Source organism: Cydia splendana, chromosome 18, assembly GCF_910591565.1.
Source record: "Cydia splendana chromosome 18, ilCydSple1.2, whole genome shotgun sequence".
Lineage (NCBI taxonomy): Eukaryota > Metazoa > Arthropoda > Insecta > Lepidoptera > Tortricidae > Cydia > Cydia splendana.
Genome location: NC_085977.1, coordinates 2,046,537 through 2,061,394, shown reverse-complemented (window position 1 = coordinate 2,061,394; position 14,858 = coordinate 2,046,537). Strand labels below are relative to the sequence as shown.

Genomic DNA, 14,858 nt, shown 5'->3' with positions numbered 1-14,858 from the left:
CACACACACAACTCGACACAGTGTGAATCTTAATTATTTTGCGCTGAGCGTTCCGACGGAACATCTAGCGACCTTCACCAAGGAGGAGTTTTGGCCGAAGTGTCAAGTTCCGGCGGTTCCGCGGCCGGCTCCCTGACACTCACATCGCAGCCATAATTGTGTGTTTTTAGTTTTAAGATATATTGTATAATAATATGTATGCTAGTTTCAAGGTATTTATCTATGGGCCAATAGTTGCCTGAAAATAAATATTTTCATTTCATTTCATATGGATTTTATGTGCAATTACCAAGAGCATTTTCGACCATCTCCATGTGCCTTATGATGGAGCTCATGAGCAGCATTTTGAATGCCTTTGGTTCCAGATAGCCTGCTCCAAAGTCCTTCATTCTTTGTCTGGCGAGGGCGTAATATTCACTCACTAGGTATTTTACTGTACTGTACAGTGTCCCATCTTGGCCAGAATTCCCCGTAATGGCCATTAAACGCCCCGGTCAATAGTACTAGTTGCTGTTTAACCATAATGTTTGTCCACAGCGGACGACATGGGCCTCGGTAAGACTATCACAATGATCTCCCTGATCGCGGGCGACCGGGAGATCGCTGATGATGGAGAGGAATCGGACGATGACGATGACAGACCCAGGGGCAAACGTGAGTACAACTTTTGTTTCAGAGGAGGCAAGCGCATAATTTTAATTTTTATGTTGAATTTTAATCAAGTACAAATGCTATGATAAATTTCACATGGAAACATGGAAAAAAAAACACCAAACAATACCTCAAAAGGTTATTGGTTCCGTAGAAAAAAAAACATGAAAAACATTACAAACAAAATTAATTGAATTTTTGTCTATTTTATGGAACAAAGTACTTTAGATACCTATTAATAATAATAATAGTACATTATTGTCGAGGTTCGGAAGTAGCTACTTGCAGGCTGAGGATTCGTTTTAAACGGACGACCTTGGGAGTCCGTTTAATTGAATCCGAAGCCAGCAAGTAGCCTTCCAGCCGAGTCATATATAGTGCTTTTCTCAAAAATGGTGCAAGAAATATAAATATCATAGAAATATTTTACAAAAGCAACGTTCTTACGTATATATTTTCACAGAAAAAAGTAGAAACAATTGAAAAAATTAGCTTTGCCGCCTTTTTATTTTTTTAATAAAAAAATATAAGTGTATTTTTCTGCCGAAAATACGCCAACCTATTTGAGACAGCTAAATAGTCGCGGTACTAATCATCTGTTTGGCTGTTTAATGGGCCTGTGCCTTCATTTGATATGGCCATTTCAACTTTTAAAAAGTTTGGAACTCGACAAATAATGGAATTTGTATGCAACATTGCAGTCCCAAAATCGAGACTGCAATGTTTTTAACTTTTTAATTTTTGACTGACCATAAACTACGCGCTTCGCGACGTATTTTTTAAACGGCAAAGTCGACTTTGCCGTCCATTTTTGAGAAATAGTTATTTGTACAACAAGAGATCAAAGTTTGATATTTCTTCGAGTGCTTATTTTAAGTCCCGTGCAAGCGAAAGATACTATAATAGATTCACGACCGTAGCGAGTGAATCTAATTTAGAATCTTGAGCGTAGTAAGGGATTCAAAAGCGCACGAGATGTAAATAACTTTGATCTCGTGTAGTACACAAAATTTTTCACCCTAAGCAGTGAGAACATACCTAGAGGGACAGAGATAATAGAACCGAAGTATCGAACTTGTATTAGACCCCGCATGTTGAAATGACATTTGACTATAAAGGTCACTTGAATGTGAGTGAGACAAAATGACTCAGTGAGCAAAATCGCATTTTGCTCACTGTTTTTAAGAAGCAAAGTACCCTTGTTCGAGCTGCTGAGGTGAAAAAGTTCTTTATTTAGATGATGGATGGACGGTATGATATTCTTTATCGATCGTAGGGATCCACATATTGTTAGTTACATATTTTATGTTTTACTTATAACTAAGGTTAGTAGGTTAATAATAAAAATGCAAATTAAATCAAATTAAATTACGTACTTATCGTGAGTTACAAAAGAGCCTTTCTGCTCTCGCTCTTATGTGACACTCGGCCGACAGTTTCCTAGTTTCCCGTTGAAGTAAGGCCCAAGATACACTTGTAAGTTTTACTTACGTAAGTAGGGACACAGCTATACTACAGAATGAGAGATGAATATCGTTATCTCATTCTAACAAATAGCTTTGTCCCTACTTACGCAAGTAAAACTTACAAGTGTATCTCGGGCCTAATGTAACTTTTTTTGTGCAGTAACAAAAGGCGGCACGCTGGTAGTATGCCCGGCATCTCTCATGACCCAGTGGGAAGGAGAGGTGAAGAAGCACTGTCTCCCTCACCGAGTAACCACCGTGCTACATCACGGGGCCTCGCGGGCCACGCAGCCTCAACGACTCGCGCACACTGATATAGTGATGACTACTTACAACATACTGCAGAGAGATAGTGAAAAGGTATATGCAATATCTTGACCCTCTAAAGAAACAAAAATAAATCGCACTGAAAACAATATCGATGGACACTATTAAAAAAATATCATTTATATTTTTTTAAATCAGGGATAGACTACGCGACAAATATCCCAAGACAGGACACGTGTCGCCAGCTTGGTGTTGACTTTATAATTTGTCAAAGAACTGTCTCATTTCAATCACAGACAGAGAGAATCATACTATCTTTCTCTTACACTAGTACTAACACCCAAAAAAATAGGATGAGAATAGTTTACCTGGTTCTTACTGACTGACAAATTGGTTTGACCAACTATATCTACAGTGTTTTTTCATTTGTTACAGTCCATTGTTCTTTTCCTCCATTTTGTGTACTTTCTAATTATTTGTTTATTCACCATTTTTGACCTTGCCATTTTAGAATAGAATAGAATAGAATAGAAAAAACGTTTATTGCAAAAACCATCTATATACATACAGCACCACGCATATAAATTTAAAAAAGAGGATCTTATACACTAAACAGTTTAAACTATTATTAGCTTAACTAACATGCAATAATAATCGTAGTATTGATGCTGCTATAGAGGCTACAAATGGACACCACTCAGCATATGCTCTAACATAATATATATGCTATAGCGCTGGTCTTCCGTGGAGCCCAGGGCAAGAAGATAGCTCAGAACAGTAAAGGCAGTGTCAAAATGTGATTCAGTACTTAATATTTAACACAAATTAGAAACGTATACTTATACTTTGATTTAAGATAGTTAATCTTTATTTATGTAGGTTTAATAACAAGCGTTTTTGATTCTTTAGGGTCACTCCACACTATTAGCGTTTTTGAGTCTTTGCGTTTAGTTAGCGCTATGGGGAATGGTGTCGCTGCGCAGTTGCGCTAACGTTGCCTCGAGCAGTCATAAAGTTGACTAGACGCTGACGCTCAAGAGACGCTAGTGTGGGGTGACTCATAGGTATAGAGACATATAGTAAGAATAAAGTGCTCACTCCATATATCAGTTTTGATTCCAAAACGACTATTATTTTCGCAGTCGACATCTAGCATCGAGTAGCGAAATTATCTGTACCGCTACTTCGATACTAGAATTCTCTAGTGTCGCGACTCACGAAAATTGTATTGAACAACAATTTACAACTAATATTTAAAGCAGAAGGAGTTGAATATAGAGTTCTGGTTAATCCGGTTATAATATTAGCCGAAAATTGTTGAGCATTAGACTTTTCGGTCGTCGGAACATTTATTGGCAAGTAGCAGTACTGGTAATAGGGTATTTTCCTACTAGTCAAATCAGTTACTTTTTAAGAACTGTCAAAACGATTTGCTAATATGGAATTTATATGAAACATTACATCGTGACGTCACGGTGAACTCGCCTACTTTTTATACTTCTATCCGATTTATTAAATAGAACTTGTGTTTAAAAATAACTCCTATCTGTGTTTTTCTAATAATTATCTGGTGCTTTATTTCATGCATGGTGTAAAATAATTTATTTTAAATACAGTATAATACCCTATTCCGCTACTCGATGCTAGATGTCGACTACGAAAATAATAGTCGTTTTGGTACTAAAACGGATGTATGGAGGGAGCGGTTGTCTATTGTTTGTCCGAAAATTATATAAAATAATACTCATATGCCCGAATTTTACTTGCCCGAATTTCATTTGCCCGAATTGTTTGTTTACCATAAAAATGATGTGACATACTCTTTGTTTACCCGATTATTCGATTCCAGAACGTACGAGTGCCATACGTGTTGTTGTCCATATTATTAATTGTAATAATATTATTTAATAGAATATTTAAACGCCATACTAAATATGGTTTTTCCCCGAATCCATGCATGCAAACAATGCATTTACTCACTATATTCCTGTAGGCGCTCTAAAAATATTTATAAACTTGTAATGAAATTCTGGCAAGTGGGTGTATACCGGAGGGAGCACTCTATGTATTTTTGAAGTGAAAACTTCTTTAGCGGCGCTGTGCACTTTTTGTGATGGGGAAAAAATGTTAAACTCGCGAGAGCGTAAGACGTGACGTCACGTGTCATTGAGTTTTTCTTTATTGATTTAAATGCCATGTAGTGAGTTTCCCTCTAACTGGTATAATATAACTTGAGTACTAACAGTGATGTGCTTAGGGGTTTCAAGTAATGCGAAGAAATAACGCTGGATGGCGCTAACCTCAATTATACATAGTGAAAACTTCTTTAGCGGCGCTGTGCAATGTCATTGAGGTTTCACTTCTGCCGGCACTCCCGGAGTGCAACCCGTTGTTTTTTTCTCTATGCCCATTGTTAGAAACATCTCCATTTAATTGATGATGTTAAATCGCAGAATGGAGTGCTGATGCGCATATCCTGGCGGCGCGTGATCCTGGACGAGGCGCACATGGTGCGCAACCACAAGAGCGCCACCTCGCGCGCCGTGTGCGGCCTGCGCGCGCGCCGGCGCTGGGCGCTCACCGGCACGCCGCTGCACAACAAGGTATTATACCGCTCACCGGCACGCCGCTGCACAACAAGGTATTATACCGCTCACCGGCACGCCGCTGCACAACAAGGTATTATACCGCTCACCGGCACGCCGCTGCACAACAAGGTATTATACCGCTCACCGGCACGCCGCTGCACAACAAGGTATTATACCGCTCACCGGCACGCCGCTGCACAACAAGGTATTATACCGCTCACCGGCACGCCGCTGCACAACAAGGTATTATATATTATATCGTGATCCTGGACGAGGCGCACATGGTGCGCAACCACAAGAGCGCCACCTCGCGCGCCGTGTGCGGCCTGCGCGCGCGCCGGCGCTGGGCGCTCACCGGCACGCCGCTGCACAACAAGGTATTATATCGCTCACCGGCACGCCGCTGCACAACAAGGTATTATATCGCTCACCGGCACGCCGCTGCACAACAAGGTATTATATCGCTCACCGGCACGCCGCTGCACAACAAGGTATTATATCGCTCACCGGCACGCCGCTGCACAACAAGGTATTATATCGCTCACCGGCACGCCGCTGCACAACAAGGTATTATATCGCTCACCGGCACGCCGCTGCACAACAAGGTATTATATCGCTCACCGGCACGCCGCTGCACAACAAGGTATTATATCGCTCACCGGCACGCCGCTGCACAACAAGGTATTATATCGCTCACCGGCACGCCGCTGCACAACAAGGTATTATATCGCTCACCGGCACGCCGCTGCACAACAAGGTATTATATCGCTCACCGGCACGCCGCTGCACAACAAGGTATTATATCGCTCACCGGCACGCCGCTGCACAACAAGGTATTATATCGCTCACCGGCACGCCGCTGCACAACAAGGTATTATATCGCTCACCGGCACGCCGCTGCACAACAAGGTATTATATCGCTCACCGGCACGCCGCTGCACAACAAGGTATTATATCGCTCACCGGCACGCCGCTGCACAACAAGGCATTATATCGCTCACCGGCACGCCGCTGCACAACAAGGTATTATATCGCTCACCGGCACGCCGCTGCACAACAAGGTATTATATCGCTCACCGGCACGCCGCTGCACAACAAGGTATTATATCGCTCACCGGCACGCCGCCGCACAACAAGGTATTATATCGCTCACCGGCACGCCGCTGCACAACAAGGTATTATATCGCTCACCGGCACGCCGCTGCACAACAAGGTATTAAATCGCTCACCGGCACGCCGCTGCACAACAAGGTATTATATCGCTCACCGGCACGCCGCTGCACAACAAGGTATTATATCGCTCACCGGCACGCCGCTGCACAACAAGGTATTATATCGCTCACCGGCACGCCGCTGCACAACAAGGTATTATATCGCTCACCGGCACGCCGCTGCACAACAAGGTATTATATCGCTCACCGGCACGCCGCTGCACAACAAGGTATTATATCGCTCACCGGCACGCCGCTGCACAACAAGGTATTATATCGCTCACCGGCACGCCGCTGCACAACAAGGTATTATATCGCTCACCGGCACGCCGCTGCACAACAAGGTATTATATCGCTCACCGGCACGCCGCTGCACAACAAGGTATTATATCGCTCACCGGCACGCCGCTGCACAACAAGGTATTATATCGCTCACCGGCACGCCGCTGCACAACAAGGTATTATATCGCTCACCGGCACGCCGCTGCACAACAAGGTATTATATCGCTCACCGGCACGCCGCTGCACAACAAGGTATTATATCGCTCACCGGCACGCCGCTGCACAACAAGGTATTATATCGCTCACCGGCACGCCGCTGCACAACAAGGTATTATATCGCTCACCGGCACGCCGCTGCACAACAAGGTATTATATCGCTCACCGGCACGCCGCTGCACAACAAGGTATTATATCGCTCACCGGCACGCCGCTGCACAACAAGGTATTATATCGCTCACCGGCACGCCGCTGCACAACAAGGTATTATATCGCTCACCGGCACGCCGCTGCACAACAAGGTATTATATCGCTCACCGGCACGCCGCTGCACAACAAGGTATTATATCGCTCACCGGCACGCCGCTGCACAACAAGGTATTATATCGCTCACCGGCACGCCGCTGCACAACAAGGTATTATATCGCTCACCGGCACGCCGCTGCACAACAAGGTATTATATCGCTCACCGGCACGCCGCTGCACAACAAGGTATTACTTACATACTAGGCTAATATAGAAAAATACAACCCTAGGGGGTCATCCATAAATTACGTCACCTGAATTTCATTATTTTTGACCCCTTCCCCCTCCTTGTCACACCAGGTCACATTTGGCAACGCTCTCCCCTATAATAGTGTGACGTCACATAGGTATATGGCAATTTTGTTTTCAACTAAATCAGAAATTCAAATTAATTAGGTATTATTATGTATTTATTGACACGAAACCGATTAGAAACAAATCACGAATAAAGACGATTTATCATTGCAAAAACTAGTTATTTTTAACTTCATAGACAATAAAAAAAATCTATACAGTTTTCGGTTACAGGTGAAATTAAAGTGACGTCACAAAGTTTGTGACTCGCCCCTCCCCCTTGTCAAAATATTTCACATTTTTTAATACCTTTACTGAGAAGAATAAGGGTTTCGTCACGCAGTGACGATGTCACCAAACAATATTTTTCAAACAAGACATTTACTACTTATAAAGGAAACTGACAGGAATATCACAAATTCCTGTGATCTAAGTACCTGTATAAGATCTTGTGACGTAATACGTATTTGTTTTTTTTTTAGGATTTGGACCTGTTCGCTCTGCTTAAGTTCCTGCGGTGTACGCCCTTCGATGATCTCGCCGTAAGTATATATATAACATAAAATTAAAATTTGATTTCGCAAAATAATATTTCAAATAAAGGGAAATTCACGGAACAGCTTAAAATGATATCATTTAGCGGTCTTCATAAGCAGTTCTACTTACTAAATAGTGCTTTCAGAGAACAAATGAACAAAACAAGTTACTCTAAAAAATGGTCAAGTTACTAATAGACTCAATCCTAGTCAGACTGTACCCGAGTATACCAAAATCTAAGAAGAACACAGAAGGAATTTATACGAGAAAAGACAGGTCAATGTGGCTAATTCCGTCGTAGGAGCTATTCCGTCCACTAGCGTTTTTCTCGAAGAACATTGACAATTTCGTCGACAAAGCAGCGATTGCTTTTAGTTTCAGCAATCAAAAGCAAATGGTTTTTTTTCCTACGGTTGAAAATTAAATAAATATACGCTCGTGGACGGAATAGCATCTATGACGGAATTAGCCACATTGACCTTAATATGTTTCTAATATCACGTATTGCATTGATAGATGTGGAAGAAATGGATCGATAACAGAAGCGCGGGCGGGCAGGAGAGGCTGAGCACCATCATGCGCTGCATCATGCTGAGGAGGACCAAGGTGCAGCTACAAGCTAAAGGGCAACTCAAGGTAACACCACTGTTCCTATACTACCGGCAACTTACTGCGGAGACAGATGTGGAAGAAATGGATCGATAACAGAAGCGCGGGCGGGCAGGAGCGGCTGAGCACCATCATGCGCTGCATCATGCTGAGGAGGACCAAGGTGCAGCTACAAGCTAAAGGGCAACTCAAGGTAACACCACTGTTCCTATACTACCGGCAACTTACTGCGGAGACAGATGTGGAAGAAATGGATCGATAACAGAAGCGCGGGCGGGCAGGAGCGGCTGAGCACCATCATGCGCTGCATCATGCTGAGGAGGACCAAGGTGCAGCTACAAGCTAAAGGGCAACTCAAGGTAACACCACTGTTCCTATACTACCGACAACTTACTGCGTAGACAGATGTGGGAGAAATGGATAGATAACAGAAGCGCGGGCGGGCAGGAGCGGCTGAGCACCATCATGCGCTGCATCATGCTGAGGAGGACCAAGGTGCAGCTGCAAGATAAAGGGCAACTCAAGGTAACACTTCTTTTCCTATACAACCGGCAACTTACGGGTTATTCCCACTAGTTACCACCAAGTTGTTACCAGTGGCAACTACTGGGATTTTTTTTTCTCACCTTTTACCAGTGGTAACTACTGGGAAAAAAAATCGCACCACCACCAAACCGAACTAAACTGAGTTGGTGATAACTACTGGGATTTTTTTCCCAGTAGTTACCACTAAAATGTTGTTAGAGTTCAATACTAATAAAAACAGTATAAATAGTATTGTATAAATATAAATTAAAAGTCGATTAAAGTTTCAGTAAACCCAGTAGTTACCACTGGTAAAGGTGGGAAAAAATTCCCAGTAGTTACCTCTTGTAACAACTTGATGGTAACTAGTGGGAATAACCCCAACTTACTTAATATTCATCAGTTTCATGTCCACTGACTAGTCTCTAACTAGTAGTTGTTGAACTTCTATTCAAGTTATATTGGCAGTGTTTTTTTTGCGTGTATTAATTACGATACTAATTGCAGGATCTGCCGGAGCGAACCGCACACCAATGCCACGTGACGCTCACCAAAGAAGAGATGAACGTCTACCAGAAAGTAAGTACTTTCCTTTCATACTGAATCACGGAATAGCAATAGCGTATTATACTGTATTTAATAGTAGTTTATGTGACTGCTACATAATGAAAGGCATTAAAATACGAGTGTGGGTTTATGAAACGAATGAAATGAGTTTCATAATAGTATCACACGAGTGTTTTAATGCCTAATTATGTACAGTTACATACACTGCTTTATCTACACACATATTATAAACTTTCTATGATATATTCACTAACCTCATATTACAGCCGACATTGGGGCACTTTCCTCTCTGGCGGAACTCGCGGATATGAGCTGGCGTCTCCGAAATATCTTTATCGCACAATTTACACGAAACTTTTGTTATAGTTACTTTAAAAACAACTAAACAAATTATTTTTGACTTACAAATTAATTAAAATATAAACTGTACGTCAAATGGCGGCAAAGGAAAACTTTTTTCACGTATGTCACGCATCCGTAGTTTTTTTTAATTCAGAGACAAACTAGAGTCGGGGTCGATTACCATATCGTCCGATACCAACTTACATACGGGATTTGTCAATATTGTATGCAATTGTCATTTGATTTCGAATAAAACGTCATGACGACTGATATTAGAATAGGGGTCAAATCAAATTGCTTTTTTTATTCAGAGATATTCGAAATTTAAAATGCATTACCAAATCGATTTTGATATAGTAATGAAGCTATTACCACATTTTCACAGATAAGAAGCTGTAACAAAACAGTTTATCGTAAACGGATAGAAATATAAAAAGTAGGTGAGTTGACCGTGATGTCACGATGTAATACTAATGTTTCATATAAATTCCATATTAGCAAATCGTTTTGACAGTTCTTATAAAGTAACTGAACTGACTAGTAGGAAAATACCCTATTCAAAAAGAATGGATACATACATATTATGTATGTCTATTTTCTTATACGTGTATGTTTATTTACTTTAATTGTGTGTATGAAAGTAGGCTTCATTACGTTTTTGTAACACATTGGAAGTGCTGGTGGTCTAGTGGTAAGAGCGGGCGACTTTCAATCCGGAGGTCGCGGGTGCAAACCCCGGCTCGTACCAATGAGTTTTTCGGAACTTATGTACGAAATATCATTTGATATTTACCAGTCGCTTGTGTGATCCTCCCCAGCCGGACCACCTCGTCTGATTGCGCTCAGTTTTTAATGGCGAAATGTACCTCTAATGTACTTCACGTACCTCGTCGGAAATTGAACGTACCTCTGTAGTTTGGCAGATATATGCGTTTAAAAGGGGTCCGGCTGGGAAGTAGAATCTGCAGCCGGACCACGCCTGGATCCGCTGATATCTGTTATTTTGAGATATAATTTAAATAACAGATGAATGTACCTGTTACGTACCTCTGAATAAATACTTTTTTTATTTAAAAAATGGTCTCATAAATGGATTTTCATACATTTCATTTTTTGAGTATACTACGCGTAAGCGCCTGTCAAAAAATAATAGCAACAGAGATAGTAGAAAACAAATGTATTCAATTCGGGCAAGGCGTCTAACGTGACAACTAGATACAAATGTGGGTGGTTATAGGGAGTGTTTCAAACCGACACGAGTTGCGAATTGCCTTTTCGCACGTGTATTTTACAACGTTTTACAGTATACAGTTGAAATCATCAGAGATGAAGTATTTCTGTTGCCGCTATAACAAATACTAAAAACAATAAGTTAAATATTTAAGTTCATTCCATACAACAAACGTGATTTGTTTGCCGTTGTTTGCTCGATATTAGTGATAATACGGAATGGTACGAGGACCTTCGTGCACGAGTTTGACTCGCACTTGACCGGTTTTTTTGTTTCTTGCCATGACGCTCTATTAGACTTTTGAAACTGTAATATTATTGTATTTTAATGATTATCATTATTATTTCCGACTGAAATTTATATCCTATGTATAACTTAAGTACTAAATATGCCGGTTATACCGGAATATACAGTGTGGAAAAAAATTACGGAACCTGGAAGGATAGTAACTTAAAACCTTAAGCTAGCTCATTGTACCTACTTAAATTAAACATTCTTTTATTTTTAACAAGAGACAAAACTGCATTTAAAGCTTTTTTTTAAATTAGCTTAGAATAACGTAGCGTGTGTTTAAGTTTTAGAATTTTTGTTAATGATAACATTTCTCCAAGAAACATTAGGCAAACAAGAAACATATCCATAAAATCGAATATTTAGTACTCAAAAATAATTATTTTTATTACAAAAAAAATTGAAGAAAAATGAATATCTTTGAATGCAGTTTTGTTTCTTTTTAGAAATAAAAGAATGTTTCCTTTAAGTATAATGCGCTATAACTTAAGGTTTGAAGGCAGTTTCCTTCCAGGGCCCATCAATTTTTTCCACCCTGCATTACCTATAGGTAATCTAACACATCTAATTTGTCAGTAGGAAAATGCGCGAAATTCCAATCATGAAACATTTTTTAAATTTGCCGAAATTTTCTAATGACAAGGTGGGTGTTGCCAGAGCATATAGATGGTCAAGCAAATCTTGTCAGTAGAAAAGGCGCGAAATTCAAATTTTCTATGAGACTTTATCACTTCGCGCCTACATTTTTCAAATGTGCCGCCTTTATATACTGACAAGATCTGCTTGACCAACTTTATATAGTTTGTCAAAGGACTACATGTCGTTTCAAATATAGACAGAGAGAATCATAATACTATCTTTGTCTTACATTAGTACTAGCACCCAAAAGAAAAGGATGGGTATAGTTTTTTTGTTCTTATTTACTGACTTTGGTTTGGCCAAATATATATCAAACTTAGGTAAATGCAAAAACCTATTACTATAATAATACCGTACATTTATGCGAAAAAACGGGCCGAGTGAGAGATGACAAATGAAGTTTGTCCCTTTCTTTCACAAGAAAGCGTAAAAACTATATATACAGCAGCAAACTATAGTTTTCACAATATGGCTGGTGTTCGCTAGGCAGATCATAAAATGGCGGCGTTTCATTAGTTTGCACGATATAGCTGGTGTTCACTGGTGATCTGCCTAGGATTACCTATCAGTATTACCACCCCTTGAGGTTTGCACGATATAGCTGGTGGTCGCCAGTCAGATCATGAAACGCCGCCATTTCATGATCTGCCTAGCGAACACCAGCCATATCGTGCAACTCTCAATTGGTGATATGCCTAGGCAGATCACCAGCGACCACCAGCTATATCGTGCAAATTAATGAATGGCGGCGTTTCATGATCTGCCTAGGAATATCACCCCTTGAGGTTTGCACGATATGGCTGGTGTTCGCTAGGCAGATCATGAAATGCCGGCGTTTCATGATCTGCCTAGGCATATCACCAATTGAGAGTTGCACAATATGGCTGGTGTTCGCTAGGCAGATCATGAAATGGCGGCGTTTCATGATCTGACTGGCGACCACCAGCTATATCGTGCAAACCTCAAGGGGTGGTAATACTGATAGGTAATCCTAGGCAGATCACCAGTGAACACCAGCTATATCGTGCAAACTAATGAAACGCCGCCATTTTATGATCTGCCTAGCGAACACCAGCCATATTGTGAAAACTATAGTTTGCTGCTGTATATATAGTTTTTACGCTTTCTTGTGAAAGAAAGGGACAAACTTCATTTGTCATCTCTCACTCGGCCCGTTTTTTCGCATAAATGTACGGTATTATTATAGTAATAGGTTTTTGCATTTACCTAAGTTTGATATATATTTGGCCAAACCAAAGTCAGTAAATAAGAACAATAAAACTATACCCATCCTTTTCTTTTGGGTGCTAGTACTAATGTAAGACAAAGATAGTATTATGATTCTCTCTGTCTATATTTGAAACGACATGTAGTCCTTTGACAAACTATATAAAGTTGGTCAAGCAGATCTTGTCAGTATATAAAGGCGGCACATTTGAAAAATGTAGGCGCGAAGTGATAAAGTCTCATAGAAAATTTGAATTTCGCGCCTTTTCTACTGACAAGATTTGCTTGACCATCTATATGCTCTGGCAACACCCACCTTGTCATTAGAAAATTTCGGCAAATTTAAAAAATGTTTCATGATTGGAATTTCGCGCATTTTCCTACTGACAAATTAGATGTTAGATTACCTATAGGTAATGCAGGGTGGAAAAAATTGATGGGCCCTGGAAGGAAACTGCCTTCAAACCTTAAGTTATAGCGCATTATACTTAAAGGAAACATTCTTTTATTTCTAAAAAGAAACAAAACTGCATTCAAAGATATTCATTTTTCTTCAATTTTTTTTGTAATAAAAATAATTATTTTTGAGTACTAAATATTCGATTTTATGGATATGTTTCTTGTTTGCCTAATGTTTCTTGGAGAAATGTTATCATTAACAAAAATTCTAAAACTTAAACACACGCTACGTTATTCTAAGCTAATTTAAAAAAAAGCTTTAAATGCAGTTTTGTCTCTTGTTAAAAATAAAAGAATGTTTAATTTAAGTAGGTACAATGAGCTAGCTTAAGGTTTTAAGTTACTATCCTTCCAGGTTCCGTAATTTTTTTCCACACTGTATATTCCGGTATAACCGGCATATTTAGTACTTAAGTTATACATAGGATATAAATTTCAGTCGGAAATAATAATGATAATCATTAAAATACAATAATATTACAGTTTCAAAAGGCTAATAGAGCGTCATGGCAAGAAACAAAAAAACCGGTCAAGTGCGAGTCAAACTCGTGCACGAAGGTCCTCGTACCATTCCGTATTATCACTAATATCGAGCAAACAACGGCAAACAAATCACGTTTGTTGTATGGTATGAACTTAAATATTTAACTTATTGTTTTTAGTATTTGTTATAGCGGCAACAGAAATACTTCATCTCTGATGATTTCAACTGTATACTGTAAAACGTTGTAAAATACACGTGCGAAAAGGCAATTCGCAACTCGTGTCGGTTTGAAACACTCCCTATAACCACCCACATTTGTATCTAGTTGTCACGTTAGACGCCTTGCCCGAATTGAATACATTTGTTTTCTACTATCTCTGTTGCTATTATTTTTTGACAGGCGCTTACGCGTAGTATACTCAAAAAATGAAATGTATGAAAATCCATTTATGAGACCATTTTTTAAATAAAAAAAGTATTTATTCAGAGGTACGTAACAGGTACATTCATCTGTTATTTAAATTATATCTCAAAATAACAGATATCAGCGGATCCAGGCGTGGTCCGGCTGCAGATTCTACTTCCCAGCCGGACCCCTTTTAAACGCATATATCTGCCAAACTACAGAGGTACGTTCAATTTCCGACGAGGTACGTGAAGTACATT

The 14,858-nt window shown here is 40.2% G+C and overlaps 1 protein-coding gene across 1 annotated transcript in view; it reads left to right on the top strand.

The window, feature by feature from the left end:
• The window catches only part of LOC134799638 (transcription termination factor 2), a 49,898-nt gene that overhangs the window by 9,511 nt on the left and 25,529 nt on the right, over positions 1–14,858 (top strand). The window contains exons 11-16 of the mRNA XM_063772076.1: positions 538–654; positions 2,278–2,477; positions 4,838–4,987; positions 7,764–7,823; positions 8,335–8,454; positions 9,460–9,531. Of these exons, the coding sequence (XP_063628146.1) occupies positions 538–654; positions 2,278–2,477; positions 4,838–4,987; positions 7,764–7,823; positions 8,335–8,454; positions 9,460–9,531 (719 nt within the window). The remainder of the gene's footprint in view (positions 1–537; positions 655–2,277; positions 2,478–4,837; positions 4,988–7,763; positions 7,824–8,334; positions 8,455–9,459; positions 9,532–14,858) is intronic.